This window comes from Cricetulus griseus, chromosome 2, assembly GCF_003668045.3.
Source record: "Cricetulus griseus strain 17A/GY chromosome 2, alternate assembly CriGri-PICRH-1.0, whole genome shotgun sequence".
In the NCBI taxonomy this organism is placed as follows: domain Eukaryota; kingdom Metazoa; phylum Chordata; class Mammalia; order Rodentia; family Cricetidae; genus Cricetulus; species Cricetulus griseus.
The window spans coordinates 84472155-84492479 of NC_048595.1; the positions used below are offsets into that span (position 1 = coordinate 84472155).

At 44.1% G+C, this 20325-nt stretch overlaps 1 protein-coding gene across 1 annotated transcript in view; it reads left to right on the top strand.

The window, feature by feature from the left end:
* The window catches only part of Susd1 (sushi domain containing 1), a 123338-nt gene that overhangs the window by 87606 nt on the left and 15407 nt on the right, over positions 1-20325 (top strand). Inside the window, exons 13-15 of the mRNA XM_035438686.1 lie at positions 5730-5821; positions 7174-7360; positions 17958-18054. Coding sequence (XP_035294577.1) covers positions 5730-5821; positions 7174-7360; positions 17958-18054 — 376 coding nt within the window. The remainder of the gene's footprint in view (positions 1-5729; positions 5822-7173; positions 7361-17957; positions 18055-20325) is intronic.

Here is a 20325-nt window from a genome sequence, read left to right on the forward strand (position 1 = left end):
GGAAAACATTTTCACTAGCGCCAAAAATGACCACTCTTAGTTTTTGAGAGTCCAGTAAATAACAACTGTTTCCATTTAGTGCTAGGGACTGAACCTGGAACCTTGCATATGGCTAGGCAAACTATGCTCTCTAACCCTGAGCCACACTCCAGCCTCTTTATCTTAATTTGGGACTTCGTTGTTGTTGTTTAAAGGCTGTTAGACTTCCCCTGGGAGTCGCCTCTTCTGTTTTCTCCCATCTTCGTGCTGTTTTTAGCACTCTAGCTATCAGGCTGTATTAGTTACCTTTGTGTGTCCGTCATCAAATACCTCCACTGAGGCTTAAGGAAGGAAAGGATTTTTTTTTGGCTTATGGTTCTGGAAAATTCTGTTCCTCTTGGTGAAGAGAGCATGGCAGAGCAGTATCCACTGTGGTGGGAGTTGTGGTGGCAGCTGCTCATGTGGAGGCAGCTGGACTAGGGCAGAGAACAGCTGGAAGGCAGGGACAGGGTACAGTTTACACAGATCCACCCCTTGTGGCCTATTTCAACCAGCCAGTTTTTGTTTGTTTGTTTTGTTGGTTTTCAGAGACAGGGTTTCTCTGTGTAACAGCCCTGGCTGTCCTGGAACTCATTCTATAGTCCAGCCTGGCTCACTTCCTCTGCCTCTTGAGTGCTGGGTTTAAAGGACTGTGCCTCCATGCCGGCCCGGCCAGCTTGGTAGCACCCCCAATATAACCAACAGTTGGAGGATTAATATTCAGAGCATGAGCCTGTGGGAGTCATTTCAGATTCAAATTTTAAGTCATCATGTTTTCAACCCCACTCCCACCATTGTTTGTGTCTTATCTTTCAAACTTGGGTATTATATCTTTTGCCACACAGAAAAGCTAACTTTCTCATGTCAAATATTTAAAAATTAATATTTAGGGGCCAGAGAGATAGTTCGGTGCTCTTAAGCACTTGGGTCATGTTTCAGAAGACCCAGGTTTATTTCCTAACTCCCACTCGGCAGTTCACAACCATCTGTGACCCCCGTGAACACCAGGTACTTATGTGGTGCACAAGCATACATGCAGGCAGCATATACATACAATAAAAATAATTTTAGCCGGGTGTTGGTGGTGCACGCCTTTAAATCCCAGCACTCAGGAGGCAGAGGCAGGCGGATCTCTATGAGTTTGAGGCCAGGCTGGTCTACAGAGAGAGTTCCAGGACAGGTTCCAAAGCAATACAGAGAAACCCTGTCTTGAAAAAACCAAAAGAAAATAAAATTTAAAAATTAGTTTTTGTTTTCTTAGTATGTCTTTCCTACCTAAGGTTATAGAACCATTCTTTTATGTATTTTATTGTATATTATAGCATATTTTAAATTAAATTTTGCTCTAGTTGAGGACATTTTTTCTAATTATATCAAGGTAGAAATATTGCTTATCCACTGATTTGAAGTTCTGTTTTCTCATCCCCTGAGTGGGGAGGCCTACTTACTGATTCTTCTCTTTCCATTGGTGAGGTTTTTTTTGTTTCTTTACTAACAATAAAATATTCAATTACTACAGCATTCTGATTATGGTGATACCACTCCCAGAGGGTCAAAACCTCCCACAAAACCACAAAGATTGCTTTTTAAAGGGGAGAGGGTACCCTTATTAAAGTATGAAGCATAGATAAACAGTATAAAGAACATATTAATGGTTTGAAATTTTTTATAGGGAATGAGATAAGCAACTAGGAAAAGTATCAAAAAAGATCTCTTGCTGGAGCTGGGCTGTGGTGATGCACATTTTTAATCCCAGCACTTGGGAGGCAGAGACAGGTAGATCTCTGTGAGCTTGAGGCTAGCCTAGTCTACAGAGTGAGTTCTAGGACAGGCTCCAAAGCTACAGAGAAACTCTGTCTCGAAAAACAAACAAACAAAATCTCTTGCTGGGACCATCACAAAGACCATGGAGAGTTATTGCTGGTTTTTTTCTTTAGACTTACTTTATTTGTAATTGTGTGTATGTATGTGGGTATATGCTTGTGAGTTCAGTGCCCTCAGAGGCCACAAGAGCTTATTGGATTCCCCTTTGTCTGGGGTCATAGGCTGTTGTGAGCTGCCTGACCCAGGTGCTAGATTTTCAGTCCCTGATAGTTTTGTTGTGTCTGTCAATTGATTACCTACCCCTATTAATCCCCCCAAAGAAACTGAGCAGTAATTGTTTTCTGTTTATTGACTGTGGCAAGCTGGCTTCTGCTGATTCTATTTTGTCCTGTGGTTTCCTCCATCTTTCCATTCATGGCATTTCTCTATGTGTTATTTTCTTTTATTTCCTTAACAACTTTATTTACGTTTCTCCTTATTCCTCTTCTTCTTTTTTTCTTCTTTTTCAAGACAGAGTTTCTCTGTGCAGCTCTGGCTGTCCTAGAATTTGCTCTGCAGAGCAGGCTGGCCTCGAACTCAAGAGTGCTGGGATTAAAGGCCTGTGCCCCCACACCCGGCTGACTTTTTGATATTTCTGCTAGATTTCTTTTAGGCTGCTTTGAGTTGGTTATGATGTAATGTCTTCAGTTGGGTCTTTTCAGTTTTGTATTTTGTTACTTTGAACTAGTTTCCTGCTGGTTTGTTAAGTCACTGAAAACCTGGTAGCTTAAAATGGCACAGCTTGACTGTCAGAGGCCAGACACTTGAAATCTGTTCCGTTGGGCTGCAGGCAGTGTGTGAACAGGTCCATGTGCCTTTACGGGTCCAACGGGAGACCCCATCTCCTTGCTCTTAGTGTTTAGAGTCTATTTATGTCTCTTAGCTGCAGCTCGTGGTCCCACCTTCTACCCGTTTGCCCTCTACTTGAAGCATTATGTCACTCACAGGGCCTCACTGCCTAGTCCTCACTGCTCTGCCTCAGCCTTAAATGTGCCAGGATTCCAAGGGTATGCCACCATACACTCCTCCTCTCAGACCTCACCTTCCTCCTTCTCTTCATCTTCCCTCTTCACCCCTTTATCTTCCTTCCCATGTGGGGTGTGTGTGTGTGTGTGTGTGTGTGTGTGTGTGTGTGTGTTCATGGGTGTGTATGCATGTGCCTGTGCATGGCCATGCACGTGAAGGTCAGAGGTCAACATCAAGTGTCTTCCTCAGTCACTCTCCGCCTTAGTCTTTGACACGGAGTCTCCCACTGAACCCGGAGCTCACTGATTCTGCCGGACTGGTTGGATGAGCTGCAGGGCCCCCCACCCCCATCTCCTCCCCACGCCTTCCCAGTGCTGCGGTTACAAATACACTCACATGGCTTTTTATGTGGATGCTGGGGATCTAAACTGAGGCTCTCATGTTTTCACAGCAAACACTTCACCAACTGAGCCACTCTCCACCCCACCTCCCACCGCTGGCTTTACATCACCTGTCTTTAACGCTAATCCGGTTTTATAAAAATCCTTGTTATTCCATTGAGCCTGTCTGGATAATCCAGGCTGATCTCCCCATCTCAATCACCCCCACCAGGCCTGCTGCCTTGTAGTCACTCAGCCATCAGTCCAGGGCCTGGGATCTCACATCTGAGGATATCACCCAGGCAATCATGCTTTTCCTTGTACACAGAAAGAAAATGACTTGCTTTCATGTTTCATCTGTCTGAATGCACCTTTGCCAAGATCCGGTGATTTTGTCTTGTTTTTGTATTGTCTTCAGGCAGTTTGGTATGTTCTTCATTCTCCGAGACTTACTGGCAGTTGCGCCCTTTCCCGCTTTCATTTTGGCATTTGCACCTCATTGTTTTCTTGTTTCTTGTCTAGAATGTCCTGACTAATACCAAATAATAGCCTTGAGACCACACATCCTTGTATTGTTGGTAATTTTACAAGAAATTGCTTAATTATTTTACCACTGAGCATGGTAAAGTCTAATAAACATGATTAAGCTAAAGAGTTTCTGAGAACTCGAGTCCTTGTAAACCAGGATTTTAAGTAAGGAATATATTTAAATGTAGTCGACATTATGAATATAAAAGTAACCATGTAATCTCTTTTATTCTAGTAATAGCTTTTCCAATAACGAGTGTGGATTCTGGGAATCGATTTTTCTTGGTCATGATGTTTTGTTTTGTGAACTACTACCCACTTCTGTGTGCTGACATATACATACAATTTTACTCAAAAGTAAAAAATAAAAAACTGGGTGTGGTGGCATGCACCTTCAATCCCGACACTTAAAAAAGCAGGCAGGTAGCTCTCTATGAGTTCCAGCATACCCTGGTCTACATGGTGAGACCCAATCTCAAAAAAGTTAAATTAAAATTATGTATGTATGAGTGTTTTGCATCTGCATGTATGTGTACCATGTGTGTGCCTGGTGTGCATGGGGGTCAGAAGAGGGTATTGCATTCTGGGACAGGAGTTATCGATGGCTGTGAACCACTCTGTGGATGCTGAGAACTGAACCCAGGTCCTTTGCAGGAGCAGCAAGCACTCTAAACTGCTGAGCAATCTCTCCAGCCCCGTTTACTATTTTGTACTTCTGTGTGTACATTAACAAGTGAGCTTGGTATAAACTGTTTAGTGTTTGGTTTGCCATCTCCTGTACAGATCAGGAATTGTGAGTCATCTAATTACACTGAGTGATCAGAAAGCATTCTACTTTTTATATGATCAAGACCTGGTGGGATAGTGTTGTTCATGCTGGCATTTTGTCTGGGCATGTCGCTCAGTAGTAGGATGCTTGTTAGCATGTGTGAGGTTCTAAGATGAACCCTAGCACCACAAAAACAAAACAAGCAATAACATTAGTAATAGCATTAAATACTATTTGTGGTTTGAAGTGTCCAGAGACTTAGGTCTCTTGGGTCACACTGCTCCTACTCTCTACCATGATCAGTTGTCCAGCAGTGGGGTTGTGTCCCCCAGACTCAAGGTGCTGTCTTGCAGCATCTGAAGTGAAGTTGTGTCTCATGGAGCAAGTTTTTCTCTTTGCAAAAACACTCAACCCACACAGGAGGGTCACATCTACCAACTCAGCTTCATTCATCGAACCCTGTGAGGTTGGAGGTTCGCTCGGTGTAGCCCTGCTTCCCATGGGACTTGCCTTTCAGGTGCCTTGGGGGCTTGTCTTTTAATCTTAGTCACTGAAGTGTTCCTATGAAAATGCCTAGCATTTCAGCTGTTTATATCCAGTCTAGGGACAGGCATTGTAGCCACCTCTGATATCAGGGTTTGCAGTAAGTAAGCCAGTCTGGTAGCTGTGTGTCTGGAATAAATTGTATGAGGTTGTGCATTAGCGTTTAGATCCACGAGGATGGAAATGAACAGATTTCAAGAACATGATGTGGAAATCTGAGGCGGGGGAATCCCACTTTATCACAAAAGGCCAGACTGCTTGAGTCGGCAGTTTTCAGTTCCTCAGAGAGTGATTCTACTGAGATGTCCCCTTTAGTTCAGAGTTTCAGACTGATGCCTACTTTGTCCAAATGATTTCCAAAGCCCATGGCAATGAGTTCTAACTTAAACCTAGTAAGCCAAGGGGGTTTGGCAGTGGCTAGCCTAAATATTTTAAGAGGGACCCTCTGACTGGGTATCTTTGGTTCTTAAACCCCTCCCAGGTCTCATTTGCTTAAACTCGGACATGGTGTTTCTTGAAAACTGACTTCTAAATGAAAATGCTGCTGAATTCATCCTATGTAAATGCTTTTCCTAGGAAAATATTTCAATGAAAAGTTAGTGGTTTTATGGTTTTTTTTCTTTCCTACAGTGTAAATTCAGTTCTTTCTTTCCCCTCTGCAGCCAAACAGACCATCACGAATATTTCAATATACAATGAAACCTGCCTCAGATGGAGAAGCCTGAAGATGGCCAATGAAGAAGAGATGTATTTAGTGAGTTTCTAAAATTAACCTTACTTGTAGATGTGTGTACTATGTGGCAGGTTTAAAACCTGTCTAGGGGCCGGAGCGATGGCTCAGCAGTTAAGACAGCTCAGCTGCTCTTTCAGAGAATCCAAGTTCAGTTCCCAGCACCCTCATGACAGCTCCCAATCATCTGTAACTCTGTTTCCAGAAAATTCACCTTTTCTGACCTCTGTGGGCCCATGTATGCATACACACATATGCATACATGTAGGTAAAACGCTCATGCCTATAAAATAAAATAAATAAATCTTTAAAAAAATTTAAATCTACAAGACTAAAAACTACGTTTGTAGCTGCCATTGGCAGAAGATGTATCATGGTGACTGAATAAGAAGCACTGAAGAGCCTCTTCTGCTGCTTGTCTGCAGACAGACTTATTGGGAGTAGTCAGAAAGCGTGGAAGTGTCTGGAGTTGCATGGGTGTCCTGGTGCAGTCTATGGGAGGAGTCCAGTCATCTGTAGTCATACTGGTGTCTCCACAGAACCCAGGGTCTGGTTGTGTTGCCTGGACAGTCAAAGGGAATCTGTGAAGTTAGATGATTCCTGAAAGAAAGGTAGTCATGGGAAGAAAAAGGACTCCAGCTTCAGCTACAGGGAGGTCACAAAAAGGAGCTCCCTAATCAGGGTGTGCCTGGTTAGATTCCTAACTGTCTCTCTAAGAAAATGTTCTTTGGCCGTGCTTCTGTGGTTTTGCCAGCAGACTTCCACACTGTGTGCAAGGATACAAAAAGAGAAAGCTTCCTGTGTAGGGGCCTTTGAGCTTTGCTCTTTTATTTTATCTTATTTTTGAGATGTTTTACTATGTATCCTAGGCTGGCCTTTGTAGACCAACATAGCATAAAATACTCAGTGTTTTATGCTCTTGCAGAAGACCAGAGTTGGGTTCCCAGGACCCACACCCAGCAGCTCACCCCAGCCTCTGATTTCCACTCCAGGAGATCCAGTGCCCACTTTTGGCCTCTGTGGACACCTGCACAGAGGCACACATACCCACTCCCCACACACATAAATAAAATATAAAAATATAAATAAGTCAAGTCTCCTGAGGGCTGCAATTAAGCTATCAACCATAATGATCAATTGGTGTACTTTTACTATAAAATGTATATATCATTCTCATGGTATTGTAACCATTATATGTACAAAATATGTATAGTGTTGAAAAGTTACTATTATCTTATTGTTGCATTTACTTCTTGAAAAAACACTATAGTTGGGGGAGAAGAGGGGTGGGGAGAAAGCTCCTGGAAAAGCATAGGTCTTAAGGCATTTAGAACCTTCAAGCCAGTGATTCACCCTGTGAGCCTTTTATCTTTCAGTTCCACATCTGGGGCCAGAGATGGAATCAGAAGACATTTGTTCCGGAAATAGTCTTCAATACCACCAGCCACAGCCAGGCCCCTGAGATATGCCTGGATCTGCATCCAGGTACCAACTACACAGTCAGCCTTCAGGCTTTGTCTTCAGCACTTCCTGTGGTCATTTACCTGACAACCCAGATAACAGGTAAATCTTGAATGACAGCTTTGTATTAATTGAAGTTACCACAGAACTGTTGGTAGCTCAGATAAGGAATACTGTTGCTTTCTGTCTTGATAAATAAAACTTGAAAGAGAAGGGAGGAAGGATGTGGTATTAGAGAGGGTTACAAAAAGGCTGACAGCTGTGCCTGCACTGTTTCATTATCTGAAACAAAATGTCAATTGCATTTAAATAGTATAAACCTGGGAGTTAAGTCCCTTCTGGGTGTTTGAAACATTTAAAACATTCCAGGCAGGCATGGTGCTTCATGCCTGTAGTCATAGCATTCCGGAGATGGAGACAAGAGGGTTAGTTCATAGCAAGTTTGAGGTCAGCCTGGGCCTTTAAACCCCCAAATAAATCAAACAGCAGTAGTGACGATGATAACAACCAACAAGTCTAAAACATTTCATACCTGAGAAGATTTCTTATTACTGTTTTCTAGTAACACATTAAACTAGCGTCCTAGTTGTAGTGAAATGGCTCAGTGGTTAAATTGCTCACTGCACAAACACTGGGGGACCTGGCACTCACATAAAAAGTCAGGCACGTAACTCAGCGCTGGAGTCAGAGACAGGCAGATTCCAAGGCTTGCTGGTCAGGAAGCTAACTGAATCAGTGAGCTCCAGGTTCAGTGAGAAACCTTGTCTTAAAAATATGGTGATGGTTCCCCTGTAAGTGCCCCTAAGCCCGAGACTGGGATTTGTCCCTGGAGCCCACATGGTAGACGGAGAGAATCAATCCCACTACTGTCCTTTGCCTTGAACACAAGTGCTGAGGCATGCCCACACACTCACACAGAGAATGTATCAACAGGCTGGCATTCTGGCACAACTGCCTTAGGTGTAGGTTAGTGCCAGGAATATACCAGGCAGTCTCCCTCAAGACCCCTAGCAAATTCGCCTTCTGCTAACTTTCCCTGCTATCTTCAAGTCTTTGAGCCCTGAGTCCTGACCTCCAGCCTGAATGTAGCTTCTTGCTTTTTGTCTCAATGAGAAATGAAAAACGCTGAGGTGGAGACTCATTTCTCCACGCCTTCCATGGATACCTCCCTTCCATATATATTGCCTTTGCTCATGCTCCTTGCTCCCGTCTAAAGCTGCCATCCCCTCAAGCGTGTGCTGGATCCTATCCCTTCTTGCCAACTTCCATCCAATGCAGAATTATTCCTAACGCCACTAAGCCCATTGCAATGTCTTATTTAACAATGAGCCCCACCCTCCACCCCCAGCTACTTTGCCTTCTTCAGTTTCCCATCATATTTTCTGTGGAGCCCAGGCTGACTTCAAGCATGTGGTCCCTGCCTCACCCTTCCAAGTGCTGGGGGTTACAGGCATGCACCACCATGCCTGGCTTTTGTAGCTATCTTTCTGCCTTCACTCACGGCTGTCACAAACTGTAACCTTAGCTTTCACCATACTTTTAAAAGGATCACTCAGCAGCTATGGTGTCTTCTAAAGAGTAAGAATGTGACAGCGCCCACTCAGAGGTCTCCAGAAAGTTCTAAAGCTAGACTAGATTCCATTTTTTTTTTTTTTTTGCATGGAGCATGTACTCCAACCCTAGACCACCTCCTTTAACGACTCGCCCATTTCCTTCTTCCTCATCAAGTGCCAGCTGCCTCCCTCCCTCGCCTTCTTGCTTTTTCCCAAGTGGGTCAGAATGGTCCCTGCTCCAGGCTTCTCCATTTGCTGTTAACTCTTTCCTGCAGGATCTCTCTGTGATTTCCCATGAGCACTCAGTGTGATTGGTACCCCCTTGTCTCACTCTGCTCTCTGTCGCTACAACTGAACACAGACTGGAGGATTTACAAAGAATAGTTTCCTTCAGTCCACTGTTCTGGGTGTTGGAAAGTGTGGACTGGAGGACAGCACCTGGTCAGAGGTGGTGAGGACCTTCCTGCTGGGCCATGGCCGGCAGAGGATATCACATGGTGAGGCAGAGAAAGCATAACTAGACAGCTGGGTTTTATTCAGACCAACTCTCCCGACAATCCAGGAATCCATAAATGGGTTAACCCACTGTAAGGACAAGACCCTCATGACTGCATCACCTCCCAACAGTCCTGCCTCTCACATATTGCTAATGTATGGTTTGGGCACATGGTATCTGGGTGATATATTTAAGCCGTAACACCTTTAGAGAGGCTTCACCTGACCATCCTTTCAAAAACACCCTCCTCACTCTCTACCTATAAGTTTCTTTTAAACATCTCTTTACTTATGTATATGGGTGTTGTTTTGTTTTTTGTTTGCATGTACTTCTGCACTCCAGAAGAGGTCATTGGATCCAATGGGACTACAGTTACAGATGATTTCGAACTGCCGTGTGGGTGCTGGGAATTGAACTCAGGACCTCTAGAAGAGCAGCCAGTTCTCCTAACCCCTGAGCCATCTCTCCACCCCCATCTTATTACCTTCTATCACTCACCCTCCTTGAATTTCTTCATAGAACTTGGGTTTTGGATCTTAAAATTTTTTTTTGTTGTTTATCCTCCTCTCCCTCTAAAAAGGGAGATTTTTGAAAGCAAAGTTTCTTTTTTCTTTTTTCCTTTGTTTATTTCTATATTGAATTCCTCAACAAATGCTAATGACACTTTACACAATAAATCCATATTTGTTGAATAATGGCCAGGGGGTAATTGATGCTGAGGAGTTAGATTTTTATATCAAGAGAAATCCTGAGTATTTTGTGCAGGAGACAAGTGATGTTCAATGAAAAGTTTATAGAGTAGAGTAGCTGTTCCGTCTCCTATTTTCTAGTCCTTGTCATACTCGGGTGGATTTTACTGCTTTAAAAATATTTCAATTATACTTTATTATTTTTATTTTATGTGCATGGAGCAGGAGGGGGCTGACCATGGGATACATGTGTAAGTCAGGGGACAGTTTTTGATAGGTAGTTTGACTTTATTTGTGTATTTTCACATTGTTTCACGTTCAGGCCATCACTCAAGTGTCCTGTGTCTATGCTCACAGCCACCAGGGGACACTGTCGAGCTGTTCAAGTTCACTGGGACAGTGCAGCCAATGGAAGTCCATTGAGATCATGGTTGTTAAATGAACTTGCTTTAGACCTGGTGGGGTTTTTTGTTTTGTTTTGTTTTTGTTTGTGTGTTTTTTGCATGAAAATTCAAATGGTAAGACTTTATTAACGAGTTGAGGAAGGAAAAAAAAAAAACCCTTCATCCCATAAAAGTAAGAGAAAAGAGAAGCTGATATGCGGATGTGTAAGGGTACTCCAGATGTGTGTGGCATTGTTTCAGCAAAACCAGGAACTTTCAAATGTTACCAGAAATGTTAGGTTAAGGATTTGGATCTGGAAAACAGCGGATGCTTTCCCAGAAGAAAAGCGGCTGGAATTTCCCTTCGGTGAGCCTCCCATTAAACTAAATCTTACTGATGGGAACGGGATGAAAACAAGAGCTTTAAATATATTGCAGACCTCAGAGTAGAAGAAGAGGAATGTGGAGGGATAGAGGCGGGAGAAAGCTTGCGAGCCGGTGCTTACTGGAGGGGCCAGGATGGTGGGTGAAGATAACAGAAGTTTCTTGCTCCTGCCTCACATGTGGCCTAAGGCGTCATTGAACTGAATTCTTCAGAACAGGCTCCTTCATGCTCCTCTTTAGGTCAGGGAGGAGAACAAACAGGCTTTCATCTTTGATGTCAACCCCAAAGAGACAGAAGGAAGAGCTCTCACACATCGTTTGTACTGTTTTCTTGTTGAGTCTAAAAGCTTATAAGCAAAGTTTTCTTTTCATAGAGACAAGACAGGAAACCAGAGAAGACTAAAGTGGTTGATGCTGGGGCGGGGAGGGGAGTAGGGGGAGAAGAGAACAAGAGTGAGTGTACTTGTCAATGTTATGATAAAGTCCACCAATTGTTCCACATGACACGGCTATGGCTGTTGTTTGAAGTCAGTTGCTTCTTGTGGAACCAAGAAAGCGGGAGGAGAGAAGGGAAAAAGGATGGAAGGATGGAAGTATTTTCTATGTTTGACATCAGGGCTAATGCCGGCATCTTGCATGGGAAATTTCCTGTCTCTACTTGCCTTCCTAATAAGAAAGAGAGAAGGTGCTTTTGCAGATGGATAAGACAGCCAGGACTGTGGCTCTCTCTGCTCCTGCCTCTGGACCCTTGAGTACTGGGGAGCATCACGCAAGACCAGTTCTCCTGAGTGATTCTCCTGCAAACTTCTGCTCCATTTGGGTGACCACCAACTAGGGGTTCTGCACCCTGTGTCCTCAGTGAAAACCCATTCTTCCTAGCTGGTTCCAGGTTACCTCAGTGATCCTGGAAAGTCTGCCTGGCTGGTGTCATCAGTGCTAAAGTTGCATCAGAGGTCCGAATAAGAATTGGCTTTCACTAGTCTGCTTTCTTTTCAAAGTCTTTGTTTCCTGGAGACACAGTCTTGGGTCAGACCAGAAGCTCCATGCTTCTGCAGCCCACACACTTCTCCCATGCCCTGAAATATTCCAGATCTCCAAAGCAAATGGCTTAGTAGACACGGCATCTCTCCACTCCACTCACTAAAACCATTCAATTCCCGTTAGTTTTCATTGAGACCAGATGATTCACTATAGAAGGAAATGGGCTACTTGGGTCACTTTCTTTATAAACTTTAACTTTATAAAATGTGTATGAGGCTGAGTGTTGTGCCACACACTTATAGTCCCAGCATTTGGGAGGCAGAGGCAGGCAGATGTCTGAGTTCAAAGCCAGCCTAGTCTACTAATCAAGTTCCAGGACAGCTAGGGACACACAGAGAAACCATGTCTCAGAAAAATAAAACAAACAAAACAAAAAGTGCATGGGAAGATTTCCTTAGATCAGAAACCAAAAAAACCAGAATTGCTGTGGGTGTGATGGATGTGGTAGGAGGACTACGCTGAGACTGAGTACTTGATCTCAGGCAATGCTTATTAACTGGTTATGTATAAATAAATACCTACACAAAATGCTGGGGGATAGAGTGGGGTGGAGCCTCCCAGCTCTATGGATGGGGAAGGCTTGTCTGACCTTGTGGTTGATGGCTTATGGTGGACATTCCCATTTCTTTGTTTCCATGAGCTTCTGCTGGGCACATCTTGGTTGCATGGAGCCATGCCTGAAGTTTAGCAAAGAGGTGTCTTCATTTTTCTTCCTACTCTTTTATTGTACAAATCTTGGGAAGGCAGCGTTATACCGAGTTTTCAGGCAGTAGAATTGTGTTTTAATTTAATCCCTAGGGCTCAGACCATAAAATTGGGGCCGTTGCTTGCTTTTGGCACAGGTGAAGTTTCCTTTTTAAAAAAGTTGATTGTCATAAGAAAATTTTTTTAATACATTTGCATTTATAGCATCTCCTTGTATTGATTCAGCGATTTCCTTATTTTAGCAGTATTAATCTTTAGACTATACATTTCCCACACCAAGATAATTTATTCTTTAATTTTCTTTTCATTATTTTTGACATTTAGACATTTTAACACGTGTATGGCATATATATGGGTGAATGTGCATACATGTGTTTGTGAGTGTGAGTGTGTGTACATGTCTGTGAGTGTAGAGGCAAGAGGTTGATGTGTATCTTTCTCTATTGCACTCCACTTTATTTATCTATTTATTTATTTATTTATTTATTTATTTATTTATTTATTTGAGCCTGGTATTTTGACTAGACTGGCTAGCCAGTGAGTTCCAGGGATCCTCCTGACTCATCTACCTTCCCCAACCCCTAGCACTGAGGTTATGGATACTCTACCACATCTGGCTTTTACATGGGCATCAGGGACCCAAACTCAGATCCTCAAGCAACAGGGAAAGCTTTATAGCCACCGAGCATCTCTCTTGCCAAACAGATACTTGAAAATTTCATATAACAAATTCTACTGATGTCTTAGAGTTTCATCCTCCAACAGTACCAAAGAAAAGATGTCCCCCATCTCTAAAATTTAGGATAATTTTTGTTTTCTAGTATCTTCTTACCTTTGTAATAATCTGGGCTTGGATAGACTGTGTTCTGACTTAAGGCATGAAGCAGAATCTGCACCTCTTGTTTGCCTTTGGAAATAGTGTCTGTATTACATTCTCAGCTTGTTGGGTTGTGTGGTCTTCCTGGACTGCATGCTCTTCTGTCACGTCCCTGTACTGTTTCTGTTTGTAATTTTGTGGTTACTTTTCTCTGGAGTCCTCAAGGTTTTCCCACATGGTAACCCTGATACCCTTTGGTAGTTTGCTCTGGCAGAGGACTAAAGCTACTGGAGGCTCTAAATGGTAGGAAAGTCCGCCTCTGGTCCTGCTTCCATGTCATGCACCCAGGTCGAAGGACTACCCCAGATAGGAATGTCTTGTTTGGCTTTGCTTTGGTTTTGGTGTAGTTTAGATCAGTAAGAAGGACCACAGAAAGGGGCAAATTTGCCCGAGACAGCAACTTGGGAGCTGAGGAACAACACTGGATCACGGAGCAGGAAGTCAGGGTGACTTCACCTGAAAATGTGGCAAGAGTCAGCATGCTGAGGCTCAGGCTTCTACGTTTCATAGGAATTGTAGAATGTGGAACAGACCAAATGGGGGAAGGCCTTGTGCAAGCAAAGCAGGAAGCTTCCTGGAAATTGATGCTGATTGGCTCCCAGATGACAGTGGCACTTTTGAAACTGCAAGCTGCATCCCACACTAGGTGGCTCAGGACACAACTGGGATAGCCTTATTTCTGTTGCTCTAGACCTGCCCAGTGAACTTGGTTCTGCTCCTCTTGAGGGTGGAAAGAGACTGGACAGATTGAAAGGGTTGTCAGGAGAAGAACCGAACTAGGATTGTTTATCTCGGATGAGAACAGAGGAGCAACTGAGCAGAGCGTGAGAAAGGTTGAGCAATAAACATGATCAGTTTCTCCCCTTGGGCTGAACCATCACAGGGATTGTGAGATAAGGGACAGTTATTTCACTGTTTCTACAGAGCATCACCAGCGTGGTGATGTACTCGGGCCAGAGGGCAGAGTCTCAGATGAAGGGGCTTGTTGCCCTGGCCTGGCCTGTTTCCTTTTCCTTCACTTCCTTCCTGGCAGTTCCACACATACATCAATCTCAGCACTAGGGACTAGCCATGAGCTACTTTGAAACTTTCTCCAAGCTCTGGTGAGTGACATCATGGCTGAGTTAGTGGCTACAGTAGCAGCCCATGTTCCTCCATTCTCTGTCTTCCACGTTGTCTTACCTCTCTGGTGTCTCTTATACTGGCCATCTTCACACTGTCAGCATTTCCTACTTAGATCACTGACTTTTGCGCTTTTCCAGTTCACCCCCTCTTCTGCTCTAACTCAGATCTTCGTTAGCTCTTTCAGTGGCTTCTTACTTCCTGAACCTCGGATATGACCTATGCTCACCCATCCTTTCCCTCCTGTTATCTGTCTCCACTGCCAGAGCTCAGCTGGTTAGCCAAGGGATTGGGGATGCGCCTAGATTCACAGTAGTTCTCACACAAACACATAAGAGCCACTCTGGCCTGGTGCCAGAGTTCCCTCAAATGCACACGCAGCTGTGTGTTCTGCCCTTCAGCAGAATATGAGGGTGGCTGGAAGCATTCTAAAATTAGTCAAGGCTCTTTGGGTTGTAAATGACAGGAACCGACTCAAAACAGCTTAAGCCCGTGGAATGTGTTGGATTGCAGATGGAAGTCCAGGAAGGGATCTCAGTTGAAGCACAGTAAGATCCATCCACAAATGGGCTGCCAGTGTCCCATTGCTGTCACTCAGCTGTTCTGCCTTCATTTGCCTGAATTTCTTCCACAGACCTGGAAAGATGGACATTCCTGGCTTATGTGGTACTTAAGCTGTGATCTAAGAGTAAGAACAGGTGCTGTCTTCTCTCAGAGTTGAAAGGACCACTCTTCTTGATAGTCCTCGGTGTGGTAATCCATGGTCTCCAGGGCCTAGGCCACACGGGTTTTGGAGAACCATGAGTGACAGCCCCATAGGAACTGTGTGGGAGGGGGAGGGGCTGCTACTAAGAAAATGGGTTTTAAACAGGACACAAGGAAGTTGGTTAACACATTTAAACTGATGTAATAGCTTCAGTGTGAATTTGTATTTCAATGGGAGGGGTGAAGAGGGAGATGCTTAGAACCTTTCATCCAGATAACCCCAACTTGACCACGGCAGGTTAATGAAGGCTCTTCTGGATGTCATTAGTGAAAAACATCAATGACACAGATCTTCCTTTCTGTACCAAATCCCATTGATTGGCTGACAATTACCTTTAAATGAGAAGCGCTGGCATCATCCAGGGAAACATTCTTGGTTAGGCAGCCACAGCCCCTTGAAGACACACCCAACATTACAGGCATGCATTCTTCAGTGTACTGATAGATGGGCAGCTAGAGACAAAAGTCACAGAAGCAGCAGCTTCCACTACAGAGATGATTTTTTTCCCCACGTCTACTTCGTCTGGTCTCTGATGTGAGCCACACTGGGGAGACCTCTGGTACTACAGTGTGACTGTGAAAACAGATTCTTTCCCTGGGGTTGGCCTGTTGTAAGGCCTTTCTTCATTCAGTGCATTAGAAATGGATGCTATCAATTCACTGAGTGGAAGATTTGGTGGAGTCAGGCATTTAAGAAGCCCGTGAGAGGGATAAACGAGAAAGGAGAATAACAGGGAATGCACTCCCACCCTGCCTCTGCTGTAGAGCACGTATTATTGGGCAAAGAACTTACACTCTCAGCTTCCTCATATGTAAATTGTCAAAAGTATAGATGGCAAGGGTATTAATCACACTAGTATCACCTCTGAGTTTAGGAAAACTTAAATATATACGTAAGAGTGAGATAGGGGCTGGGCACTTTAATCCCAGCACTCAGGAGGCAAGGGCAGGTGGATCTCCAAGTTTGAGGCCAGCCTGGTCTACTGAGTGAATTCTAGAACAAACAGAGTCACACAGAGAAACCCTGTCTCAGAAAAATGAAACAAAACAAAACAAAAAGTAAGATAGTATCTGGTTACCGGTTTTGTTGCTGGGGAGACCAAAGAAAGCTTCTGGGAACTCTGCTACCTTAACTTGGAACTCCACTCAGGGAGAAGTTGAATATATGCACCTTCACTTACTTGTCTTGACTCAGTTTGTCAAGTATTTGGAGGGTGGAAGTGGAGTGAAAACACTTGTCCTGTGTCCAGATGACACCCCCAAAAGGAAAAGAAAAAATGTGGGATCAGAGGAAATTAATAGCCAGATATAGTTGTCTCATGAATTACTGGATAGAAAAGCAGGTGCCCCCTCTTCTCAGAATCCCTTGGAGAGGATAGAAGTTCCCATTGCAGAGATCAAGGTAGGAACAGTGAGAGAGAGAGAGAGAGAGAGAGAGAGAGAGAGAGAGAGAGAGAGAGAGAGAGAGAGATGATAGCGTCCATACATGTTGCCCTCTGTAGCTTTACTGGTAGCTCCATTAAAGTGAAACATAGACAGGACACGTCTAGTAGGCAACACCAATGCCCAATTTGTTCTTCCTATGTTGCCCTTGGGCAGACTGGCGGCTGGGACCCTGACATCTGGATGTAGCTACCAATGACATGGTAGAACACAGAGATGCCAGCCAGTCAGTGTATTTTTCTCGGTCAGTGAAAAACTCCCAGGGCATCTGGTTGTCAGGGGCTGGGAAGCAGGCAGAGATGACACACCAAACACTGTGATTATAAAGGATATAGAAATCTGACATGCTGGTCTTTTGTACCACATTAGTCCCCCTTTTGTTGCTATAATAAAATGTGCAAAGCTCATTTAGCTCACACTTTAGTTCAAAATAAAAGTTCAAGGTGAGGCTGCTCCATGGGTTTGGCCCCAGGTGAGGGCTGCATGGGAGATGACTTCACAATGGGTTGTGTAGGGAAGTGTCCACCTGCCTTAGCAGTGAGCACATGCAGGGAGGGTCCTGTCTCGTTTCTTTTATGACAACTTGCTTTCTTGGGAACTAACTCGCTCCCTGAAGCCAGCACCAGTCACTCCCAGGAGCATCACCCTCAGTGACCAATTAGGCCTTCTACCAACTCTGCATCTAAAAGATTCACCATCTCTTACACCAACACCATCACTCTGGGAACAAAGCTTCCAATGTCTGAAGTTTGGGGAGATGCTTTAAAACATCTCTAAACCAAAGCTCCTACCAAATAAGAATTTGTCCAGCAAACATCAAAACCCCAGGACCCATCCCCTGTGGGTGTTGGAATGCTCATCACTTCTTTTTAATATATATGATAAAATGTAATACTATTAGCTATTTTAAATATATACTTTATTAGCTTTAGGGTATATATTTACCATGTGGCACTACCACTACCTTTTCCAAACTTTTTATCACTCCACACAAAACCTCTGTGCATTAGCAGTAAGTTCAGTCCTTGTCACACCCTTCAGTTCTTGGCCACTCGCTCTATGAATTTGACTAATCTAGATGTTTCACAAAATTGGACTCATATATTATTTGTCTTTTTGTGTATGCATATTTTACTTTCTGGGTTAAAAACTTTCATGGCATCCCAGAGGACCACTTTCTTTGTGTTTTTACTTGATCTGACCTTCTGTCCCCTGCCTTTTTTCCTTCTTAATGTTTTCAGAGCCCCTACTTCCAGAAGTAGAATTTTTCACTGTGCGAGGAGGGCCTCTACCACACTTCAGGCTGAGGAAAGCCAAGGAGATAAATGGACCTATCAGGTGAGTACCTGTCTTCTCTCCGTAATTGACCAGTGGTCCCACTATGTGAGAAGACTTCTCTGTGGATGGCTGAACTTGGGTAGCTACAACAGGGCCTCTTACTCTGTTTCCTTGAGCATGCTGGGCTTTTCATCCCACTAGCATCCTTCTGAATCAAGAATGAGACTTATGAGGGACCAGAGACAAGCATTTGGGCAGCATATCTCAAGAAATTAAGTGTTCCCGTGGTCACAGACCTCAGTTGACAGCATCGGGCAGTGGCCCTTGCATTCACTTCTCACTTTAACGGTGGTGGGACACAAGGATTGATTCATTTCCCAGAGACAGGATGTCCTCTTTTCTGATCTTAGGGTATGTGTAGTGGTTTCTGAAAAGGTCATTTGGAGAATTCTTTTTATCTGTTCACATATTGAGTTACAGGCAAGACACTGTGTAGTTAGTGACTTACTGGAATTCCAGATGGCATTAGGATGGAATTAATTTACCTCTGTTGGAGGATCATGGTTTGTTCAGTTTTGCATTTTATTTACAAAGGTCATAGAAGGATCCAGGAAGTTGACTTACCTCCCTTCTCAGAGAAGAAGGTTAAGATTGGCCTACAGATGATAGCAGCAGTACCAGGTCAAGGAGTTCCGGTGTGCATGGCCTGACCTACAGGGCCTTTTATCATTCCTGAGCTTTCAGTGTAGTGGCCCTTTCGGTGCAATCAATGTAAAAATAAGTATAAGATATTCTAGAAGTATGGAAAGGCACGTTTGGAGATAGGGCTGCCCTGCTTTCAGACTGGGTTAAGTTCAAGTCTTTTCAAGGACAGACATTGCCCAAACAGCTCTGTTTCTCGATTCCTCGTAAGTTACTGGAAAGTATTGTAATTCTGTTGTTGCAAGGGGAACAGAAGTCATGGTATCATCATCTGAACGAATTTGCCAGGCAGATGTGCTACTTAAGCCAAATAATTGCATAAGACAAAAAGAAAAGCCAAATGACAGCCTACCCTTGTGGCAGTGTATCAGTCAGTGCCTTCAAAACAGGAAGTAGAGACCTGTGAGTCATCCAGGGAGGGCAGTGGCGAGAAGCCCTTGCAAACTGGTCAGGTTCCAAACCACTGCAACTGCTTCTTTAGTGTCACCAGGGCTCTTTACCAGAAGGTGTGCATGCCATTTCCCCAGCCTGGCTGCCTGGCTGCCTGGCTAGAGCTGCAGGTAGCAGCTTTGCCAGGCCAGAGTCTGCTCTGAGTCTTTTGTGTGAATCCTGGCATGGAACATGCAGAGCTTAGGCAGATGGTCAGACCTGTTCCTGGGCTCACTTGAGGCTAATGTCTCTTATCTTTACTAGCTAACAGGAATCAGCTGGCATGCTTCATCAGCAGCAAACATTCTCAACCCGAGTCCCGGAGACTTTGATCCTGCAGGTTTGGGACCTGGGAACTTATTTCTATAATTATCCAGCTACATAGGAGGCTGCTTCCTGCCCTGTAATGGGCAATGTACAGAATCAACTGCTGCAGGGGAACCTTGAACTTCACCACAATCACTTACCTAGCAGGATGAGACAGATTGAGAGTGTGCATCTCCACAGCATGGGAGATGCTTGCCCATGGTCACCATACCTTCAAGTCCCCTGAAGAGCTGTCACAAGTGTTCCCCATGGGCGGTGGAAACTTAGTCAATGTTTATTGTTACTGCAGGTTTTACTTAATCTCCTTTGTTCAGAGTTCTTTTCTGAATGTGAGCCAGACTCTGTGGAAATCGGGGTCCGGGGGACTTGTAACAGTTGGTTGGGTACATAGCAGGTGGTTGGAGACTTTCCAAATACAACAGCTACTGTGGGGAGGGCTCCCCTCCTGAACCTAATGATTCCTGTTCTTTTCGGGAGCAGGAAATGGGGCATTAGGAATGTAGAGCAGGAAGCACAGAATCCGTGGTGAAATAGAATTATGTGGCCTAATGAGTTTTGGAAATCACCCTAATCATATTTGATGCTGATCCAGGCATTTTTTTTCCTTTATTGAAAATTCAACTCAACCAGCAATTATGGGGAGTTGATCATAGCTAAAGAAATGTGAAAGGGCCCGCAGATGCAGGAGGTAGTCCTGAAAACCCCCATTGTCAAGTTTGGCAGAGGTAGATAGATACTCATGCATTTATGACGTTGGAGGTGGGAAATGAAGGCCGAGCAGGCAGGAGTGGAAAGGAGGCACGATCTCATCAGTGGTCTCAATCTTCTTCCCACCGGCTGGGTTTTCTCTTCGGTGGATAAATATTACTAAAA